Genomic DNA, 7,988 nt, shown 5'->3' with positions numbered 1-7,988 from the left:
TTATTTAACTAATATATTCCTTGGGTTCAGTTAGATTAGGAGCTAGTCTCAAAAGTATGTTAGATACCCTTTTGGTTGATTCAATATGTTACTTGTTTGGTAAAGAAACTTGGAAAATCTACCACTATAATGAAAAGGATACAGTTTCCGTTACCTGCCTCTTTTCTTAGCCCTACAAGTGTTTCGGCAATCTTAATTGTACATTTGATATTTTGTAGCACTGAAATAGGTAGTAACTGGTGAAACATTATCTGTGCGGTATTATCATGGTTGGTGATTAGTCTGGGACTAACAGATTAAGTGGTTTCGTACAGGGTGGGAGTTGTCTTCTGTGGAAGACAGTCTCCTGGAGGGCACAACGTCATATGGGGCCTTCATAATGCACTTAATATTCACAATCCTAATAGCTCTTTGATTGGATTTCTTGGTGAGTGAAAATTATCTTTATCAAAGTTTGGTGCATGTCTTTTGTCGTATTATATTTCTGTCCACTTTTTATGCATGGAGTTAAAAAACTTTGAAATGATTTGTTCTCGATTAGGACATTCCAGCATGAAATTTCCACTTGGTAATTGTTATGAAGTTCTCATGTTCTCTACTAGCTAATTACCAGCCTGGTGTTTTGCTTTGCTATGAGGTCATGTTTTCATTCTCTTACCTACTTACTTATTACTATTGGTTTCTCATTTATGGTAGTATTATTATTTTTAAAATTATACAATTGCAAAATCATAGCATATATTTTGATATCCTGCAATTTTTGGACTGTTTACATCCATTCTTTTTGTGAATGATGGACTTTGGTCATCCAGGATTCATATGAAAGAGCATCATATAATTTGTACATTTTTGAGTAACACACCCATCCATTTCCATTGTTTTTGACAGGGGGGACTGAAGGTTTATTTGCACAGAAAACTCTGGAAATCACTGATGATGTTCTTTCTTCATACAAAAACCAAGGTAGCTTTTGATTCTTAAAGCAACATACTAACATCTTTGTACCTCTGTTTTCCATGTCACGGTGACATCTTTATCAACTTTCTTTTGTCAAGAAGATTGCCTATATACCTAATATGTCAGAGAAAGTTAATCTTCTTTATGTGCTTGTAAGGTGGTTATGATTTGCTGGGTCGGACAAAGGATCAGATAAGAACAATTGAGCAAGTTACTGCCTCACTAAATGCATGCAAAGCTTTGAAATTAGATGGCCTTGTAATTATTGGAGGTAGATCCAGTGGTTATATTAAGCACTAGCATTTAGAAACGTGGAGTTCATCATACTTAAATAGTTGCATCTTTTACAGGTGTTACATCGAACACTGATGCTGCTCAGCTTGCTGAAACGTTTGCAGAGGCCAAATGCTCGACAAAGGTACATGATTGCATATTCAAAGTCCTTTTTATACCTCTTTAGGTTTCATTGTAACTAGATCATATGGACTTAGTTTTGACAATCATGAAGTTTCGGCATGATTGTTATCATTATCGACTTTCTTTTGACAATAATGAAAGGATGATATTTATCCACCTTTTCAGCTTTGTTCATGATTGCGTATACAAAGTCCTTCGTTATAACTCTTTAGGTTTCACTGTAGCAAGACTATATGGACTTAGTTTTGACAATCAGCTATGTTTACTTTGGTTAAACTGTATTTAGAATATGTTTGGTATGATTTAAATTGTCAATTTTCTGTTTGTTTTTGGGTACTCCCGTCTGGCTCCACCATATTTACATTATTGTAATTTTTGGGTCTTGCAGGTGGTTGGAGTGCCGGTTACCTTGAATGGAGATCTTAGAAACCAATTCGTTGAAACTAATGTTGGTTTTGATACGATATGTAAGGTATTAGTCATATCTCGTATTTTCTTGTCAGGCCAATATTGATTGTCTTCAGACATATTCAAAACCTCTATGTATGTTTAACTCCAATTACCTACTATCATTTTGCTTTTATGTCACTGTTTCTTATTCCAAGGCCCTGACAATCTTTGAGCGTTCATTTTGAACTCCTACCTCATAAATTTGAATTGGATCCTGGAAAGAAGCAGCCACCATTTCAGTCCCGGGGAGAAAAATATGAATCTTAGTAGTTATATGTTATTCTTGATTTTCTGAGGAAAGTGGGATCATTCAGATCAGCAGACTCCCTTGCAGATGAGTTAGCCAAGGAGCAGTGAATAGGGAATCTTTGTATATGGGTCATTATCTGATTAAGTAGCTTTTTTGTAGAGGTGCGGCCTTTGTCCTTCTTGTCGTAGCATTAGTTAGCTCTCTTTTTCTTTTGATCTTGCAACAATGTTTTTGTTTTTTTTTAAATTGATCTGAGTGTAAACTTCATGACTTAAACGATTTCCTAGGTTCTCTTTTACTTTTACTTGCAGATAAGGACCTGAATGAATCCTCTTTGTGTGATTTGGCTAATTTCTCCTATATATTACTGGACTCCCCTACCCAAAAAATAAAAAGGCTCAAGCTTCCTCCTCCCCTGGATTTTTTTATTTTTATTTTATGGGATCGGGTGTTCCTAATCAGCTGATACTTTGTTAAATGGTGGATCATACAACATTTCAGTATATTCTATTTCCTCAATTATTTTTTACATATTTATAAATGATTCACATAATTTTTTCAGGGAAAAAAATTGTGAATCCTGTGCTCTAAGGAATCAATGTCAGGATTTTATTTGATCCCAATAGCTTAGGTTTGGGTTTCTGTTTCCTCAAAGGAATTCTTCTTGTGGACCACTTGAACCATTTGTGCATCTATAATTGTTCTTAACAGTGGCCTTGTGGATGTTGGAGCTCGTTCTCAATTTTACATGACCTATTTGTTAAATGAAATACTAATATGGGAATACAGTTTCTCTTCCTCACTCTTTCTTTTCTCTATAGTTTTATTCATCTTAAATGCAACTTCTACAATTCTTAGAGAGCATAAAATTTGTTTCTTTCCCCTGCTTCAGGTCAATTCCCAGCTCATCAGCAATGTCTGCACTGATGCTCTCTCTGCTGAGAAGGTAGTTTACATAATTTGTATAATCAAAATCTTTCCTTATGCAATCAGTTTCATTCTGTCCTTTTGTTCTGTGAACCTACCTTTTTTTATGAAAGAATTGATTGTACTTGGCAGATCATGAAGAAAACTACAAAATACATGATAAATATTTTCGTGGTTGCAAACGATTGTATTGGATCTGTCTAGAAAAGCTAGAACCGGTGGCCCACTGGTTGTTGGTCCCTGTCCTCCCTTTTGGGTTCTTGATGAATGCATGAGATCCTTTTTTTTTTTACTTTCCTGTCCTGCTTTTGTACTTTTTTTCCCTCGCACTTTTATCCCAGAAGGTTTAGAGATTTGCAATGTCAAATTGTCAGTCAGCTGTGGGTCTAGGAAAGTTGTAAAATTTCCTATTAGTTTCTTATTTTATGTCGGAACCTCCTTCCTATTTTGTTGGAAGCTTGTTAAATTAATTTTGTGTGTGTTTCTAATATATGATTTATGCTATTGGTTTATCACTAATATGATCTTTTATCTTTCCAGTATTATTATTTTATCCGACTTATGGGTCGGAAGGCATCACATGTTGCTCTAGAGTGTACTCTCCAGTCACATCCAAATATGGTCAGCTTTCCTTGTTTGACTTCAACTTTTGTTTGATATTCCAGTACTTAGCATCTATATAAATTCAAGCATGAATTAGGCTTGATTTGCTGGAACTTTTCCCAGGTCATCCTTGGTGAGGAGGTGGCTGCATCGAAGCTCACTCTTTTTGACCTGACAACACAAATTTGCGATGCAGTTCAAGCCAGGGCTGCGCAAGGTTGGATTTGATGGGTTAAATTTTATATTGCTAATAGAAGTAACCATTATTATTATTATCAATTGATAACTTTCTTTTTGAGAACAGATAAAAACTATGGAGTGATCCTTCTTCCTGAAGGGCTTATAGAAAGCATTCCTGAAGTGTATGCTCTCTTGCAGGTAGTATATGTCTGAAACAAGGTCACCTTTTTCCTGAGCTTTCAGCAAAAGTTACTTTTTTTCTTCTTAAAGCAGATCTAGGAGCTGATAAATTTGTTCTCTGTATTCATCTAACATGGTATATCTGTGGTGACCACCAGGAAATTCATGGTTTGCACAGGCAAGGTGTTTCTGTTGATAACATTTCTTCACAACTTTCACCTTGGGCATCAGCCTTGTTTGAATTCTTGCCACCCTTTATTAAGAAACAGGTCTCACTTCTCTCTCAAGGTTCCATTGATTGAGAGATCTTCTGTGTTTTATCAAAATCCTATATTAATAATGGTGCTCATCTGAGTATAAGAGAATTTTTGGTGCAGCTGCTTCTCCATCCCGAATCAGATGACTCTGCACAATTATCCCAGGTATGGGAAATTTAGATCTCGACATTATGCCACGAGAGAATCATTTACTTTTTCTTGACTCTTCTGACTTCTTTTTTCTTCTTTAGATTGAGACGGAGAAACTGCTAGCTCATTTGGTCGAGGCAGAAATGAACAAGCGTATGGTAGGTTTCATGCAGCCAAAGCTCTGTGTGTTGTTCGAAAGTTGTTTAGATAAAACTTCCATATTGATGACATTTTCTTAGCTTAAAAAAAAAATAATTAAAATCTTATTCAGCCATTTTTTATTCTTACGATGAGTTTATTCTCTGTTCATCATAAGTATTGCACAATTTTTTTTTTTCTCAATGCTTCTACTACCTGATGGATGTTTGCATGTCACATCTCTGTTTCCATTTCAAAGATAAATGAACACTTTATAAAAGATAGGCTGCAAGTCATTCTAGAAGTTGGTGATGACAGAAATTTTGATAAGTAAATGCAAACCCACCCTTCAAACTTGGTATATTACCTGCAGTCATAAAATGCCCTGAAAGCTTACCTCTATGCCAGTCAAACTGGGATCCATATCACACAAGCAACAATATGCATAATTGAACCCTAAGAGGGACTGCATTATTGTTGTTTATTGTTGAGTTTTGACATTTAAATGTTCTGTAAAACTGATTTTTTTGGGTGACCTATACAGAAAGAAGGCACATATAAGGGGAAGAAATTCAACGCAATCTGCCACTTCTTTGGTTATCAGGCTCGCGGATCTTTACCATCAAAATTTGACTGTGACTATGCCTTTGTATGTCTGATCGGTGTTCCCTTTTTATCTTGCTTCTTATTTCTTTTGATCCATTTGTAATCATGATCCATTTCATGCAGGTTCTTGGGCACATTTGTTATCACATTCTTGCAGCTGGTTTGAATGGTTACATGGCAACTGTAACCAACCTAAAAAATCCAGTGAACAAGTGGCGGTGCGGTGCTGCTCCAATTACGGTTGGATTTCTTCTGTCTCGTCTTTTTGAAATGGTTCTTGGTGTTTCTACTTTTGTTCGTGCTAGTGTAGCTGCATTTTTGAGTAATCTTTTCTTACTATGTTCAGAATTGGTGGAAATTATGTCTGACAATATTCAGTTTAATCAGGCAATGATGACTGTAAAGCAATGGGCACGTGGTCCAGGGGCTGCTTCAGTCGGAAAACCTGCTGTTAATCCTGCTTCTATCGATTTAAAAGGCAAAGCATATGAGTATGTTTCCGTTGCCATGATTTATGGATTGTTCTTTGTAATAATCAGGTTTACTCTAAGGATAAGAAAGAATTCTAGATGTGAAATATATATATATATATATATATATATATATTAATGTGGTTCTTTGAGTGGAAATGTGGGCCTGCCCTTGTGTGATGTCAACCACAGTGTCAGCTGTGCACCATCAGAGGAATGTGCAGCTTCTACTGTTTTATATTACCTGTCATCTTATCATACAGTGTTTGCCCAAATCTTATGTGATGTAACACAGCAAAATACATACTGATTGTAGCTTACTGTTATTGTCTGGCAGTGCAGTGATCTCTGGGTAGCTAATAGTAATAATATGTAGTGGTTCCAACATCCTGTTTGGATCCTTAGGAGTGTTGTAATTTCAGTGACAGGTGTCATTAATGTATCTATAAGGGAACAGCAGTATAATAGATCCCAATCGTAATTCGTAACAGAGTAAACATGAAAGCTAGACACTGCTAAAAATTGGCAAATAATCTTCTGAAGATGACCATGGATCTTGTTGCTTGATGCCTTTCAATTTTCTTATTTTTTTCCAGAAAATAATAATTAACATTTATGAATATCTGAATTTCAAAAGCTCTTTGATGATGTTCAGCAGCAATATAATTCATCCCAATTTTAGCTTTGAAGTTCTTTTGACTACTATTGGATTGATGGTGGATGTGGGAACTATTGGTTATAGGTTGCTGAGACAAAATGCGACAAAATTTTTATTGGATGATGTCTACAGAAATCCTGGGCCACTTCAATTTGATGGTCCGGGTTCTGATGCCAAGACTGTCACCCTGTGTGTTGAAGATCAAGACTACATGGGCCGGATCAAGAAACTGCGAGAATATCTTGAGAAGGTGCTCTGCTTCTTATGTTGTCGCATCTATTTTCCAAAAATCCTATCAGATCGAGGGTTTCAAAAGAAAACTGACTATGAAACACCGTGTTCGACATTAATTTCCACTTTTCCATTGCAAGAAAAATGCAGTATAACCACATTTAGCTCTTACTCACCCCATGTTTTTTGCTTACTGATTTTTCTTCTCATTTTCTTTCTCAGGTACGAAGCATTGTGAAGCCTGGATGTTCACAGGATGTCCTAAAAGCAGCTTTGAGTTCCATGGCTTCGGTGACAGATGTTCTCTCTGTAATGTCAGCATCCTCGTCCAACAGCCAGACACACATCTAAAGTTGTATCTCACTTGCCCATTTTCTTCCCACAAAATTGGTGCTTGCTTACTATTGGTATGGGAAGTCAAGCACTCTGTGCCCCATTCCTTTCATTTAGACTCACATTTTTCCTTCTAATTTAGTTTTGTTGTTTTCAGAAATTAGGATCTTTTGACTTGTATAAACCTTATTTGCTCTTTTGGAAGATTCTGGTCTGCTTCATAAGTGTTTGAAACTCTTGGTTATTTAGTTTTGATCACCTTGAGTCTTTGTAATGTGTTTGAAATAATTATGAGAATGATTAATATGGCAGTTCAGGAAAGAGATTATATTGTGTATTCATGTAAAAGCTCGTCAAAGAGGTGGTGAGTATAAATAAATAAATTGAAAATAATATAATAAAACTAATTTATTAATAATATTAATTAATGTTATTATAGAATAGTTGTAAAAATAATAATGATGAAATTATATAAACAGTAAAATATATTATTATAATAATATTATTTTATGATAATATAATGACCAAGGATTAAAGTATCGGTATCGGTCGGTCAAAATTAAGATACGTATCGGAGGGTATCGTATCGGAGATACGCTAAGATACGCACATAAATGAATAGGGAATACATTTTTATACACTTTTGCATAAAAAAATAGTTAAAAAAAGTTATATATAACATGTAGAATGCATAAATATTTAAGTAGAGGGTATCGTATTGATAGACAAATATATTGAGTTGAAAATGTTCAAAATGATGAGGTTTGAGTTTCTTACAGTTTTTTCTTTCCTTATTGCCATTGCCACTGTGATGAGTGCCATGAATAGTATCGTGGTGGTTCAAATCCTTGGCTAGGACCTTCTTCTTCAATAGGAGCAATACGATGATATTTTGCACTTGTCGAATATAGGCACAATATTTACTCCAATCGAAATATTTATGGTAGTGGGTCTTCCATTCATTGTAGAAAAATTAAATTTTTTTTATAGAAGTTGTAGATTAAATGTTTTTAAATAACATATAAAAAATCAACAAAGTGTGGACCAATATATTTGAGTAGATCTGAGAAATAAATAAAAAATTGAAACCCTCATTTTTTTGGGGAAAAAATGTGGGTTTCATTTGAAATCATGTATTTAGTAATTATAAATTATGACATTATTTTTAAGAGTTGAATGAA

General features: G+C 35.0%; 1 protein-coding gene across 1 annotated transcript in view; it reads left to right on the top strand.

Annotated features, from left to right (window-relative positions):
* The window catches only part of LOC122084515 (pyrophosphate--fructose 6-phosphate 1-phosphotransferase subunit alpha), an 8,876-nt gene extending 1,748 nt beyond the window's left edge, over window positions 1-7,128 (top strand). Inside the window, exons 3-19 of the mRNA XM_042652815.1 lie at window positions 315-427; window positions 889-963; window positions 1,115-1,228; window positions 1,308-1,375; window positions 1,763-1,846; window positions 2,967-3,020; window positions 3,542-3,622; window positions 3,728-3,821; window positions 3,909-3,982; window positions 4,123-4,233; window positions 4,342-4,386; window positions 4,473-4,529; window positions 5,054-5,158; window positions 5,239-5,355; window positions 5,503-5,606; window positions 6,328-6,493; window positions 6,697-7,128. Of these exons, the coding sequence (XP_042508749.1) occupies window positions 315-427; window positions 889-963; window positions 1,115-1,228; window positions 1,308-1,375; window positions 1,763-1,846; window positions 2,967-3,020; window positions 3,542-3,622; window positions 3,728-3,821; window positions 3,909-3,982; window positions 4,123-4,233; window positions 4,342-4,386; window positions 4,473-4,529; window positions 5,054-5,158; window positions 5,239-5,355; window positions 5,503-5,606; window positions 6,328-6,493; window positions 6,697-6,825 (1,591 nt within the window). The 3' untranslated portion in view covers window positions 6,826-7,128. The remainder of the gene's footprint in view (window positions 1-314; window positions 428-888; window positions 964-1,114; window positions 1,229-1,307; window positions 1,376-1,762; window positions 1,847-2,966; window positions 3,021-3,541; window positions 3,623-3,727; window positions 3,822-3,908; window positions 3,983-4,122; window positions 4,234-4,341; window positions 4,387-4,472; window positions 4,530-5,053; window positions 5,159-5,238; window positions 5,356-5,502; window positions 5,607-6,327; window positions 6,494-6,696) is intronic.
* Window positions 7,129-7,988: the final 860 nt, after the last annotated feature.

Source organism: Macadamia integrifolia, chromosome 7 (genome assembly GCF_013358625.1).
Source record: "Macadamia integrifolia cultivar HAES 741 chromosome 7, SCU_Mint_v3, whole genome shotgun sequence".
NCBI classification, from domain to species: domain Eukaryota; kingdom Viridiplantae; phylum Streptophyta; class Magnoliopsida; order Proteales; family Proteaceae; genus Macadamia; species Macadamia integrifolia.
The sequence above is the reverse complement of the archived record's forward strand: the minus strand, read 5'-3'. Positions and strand labels throughout refer to the sequence as shown.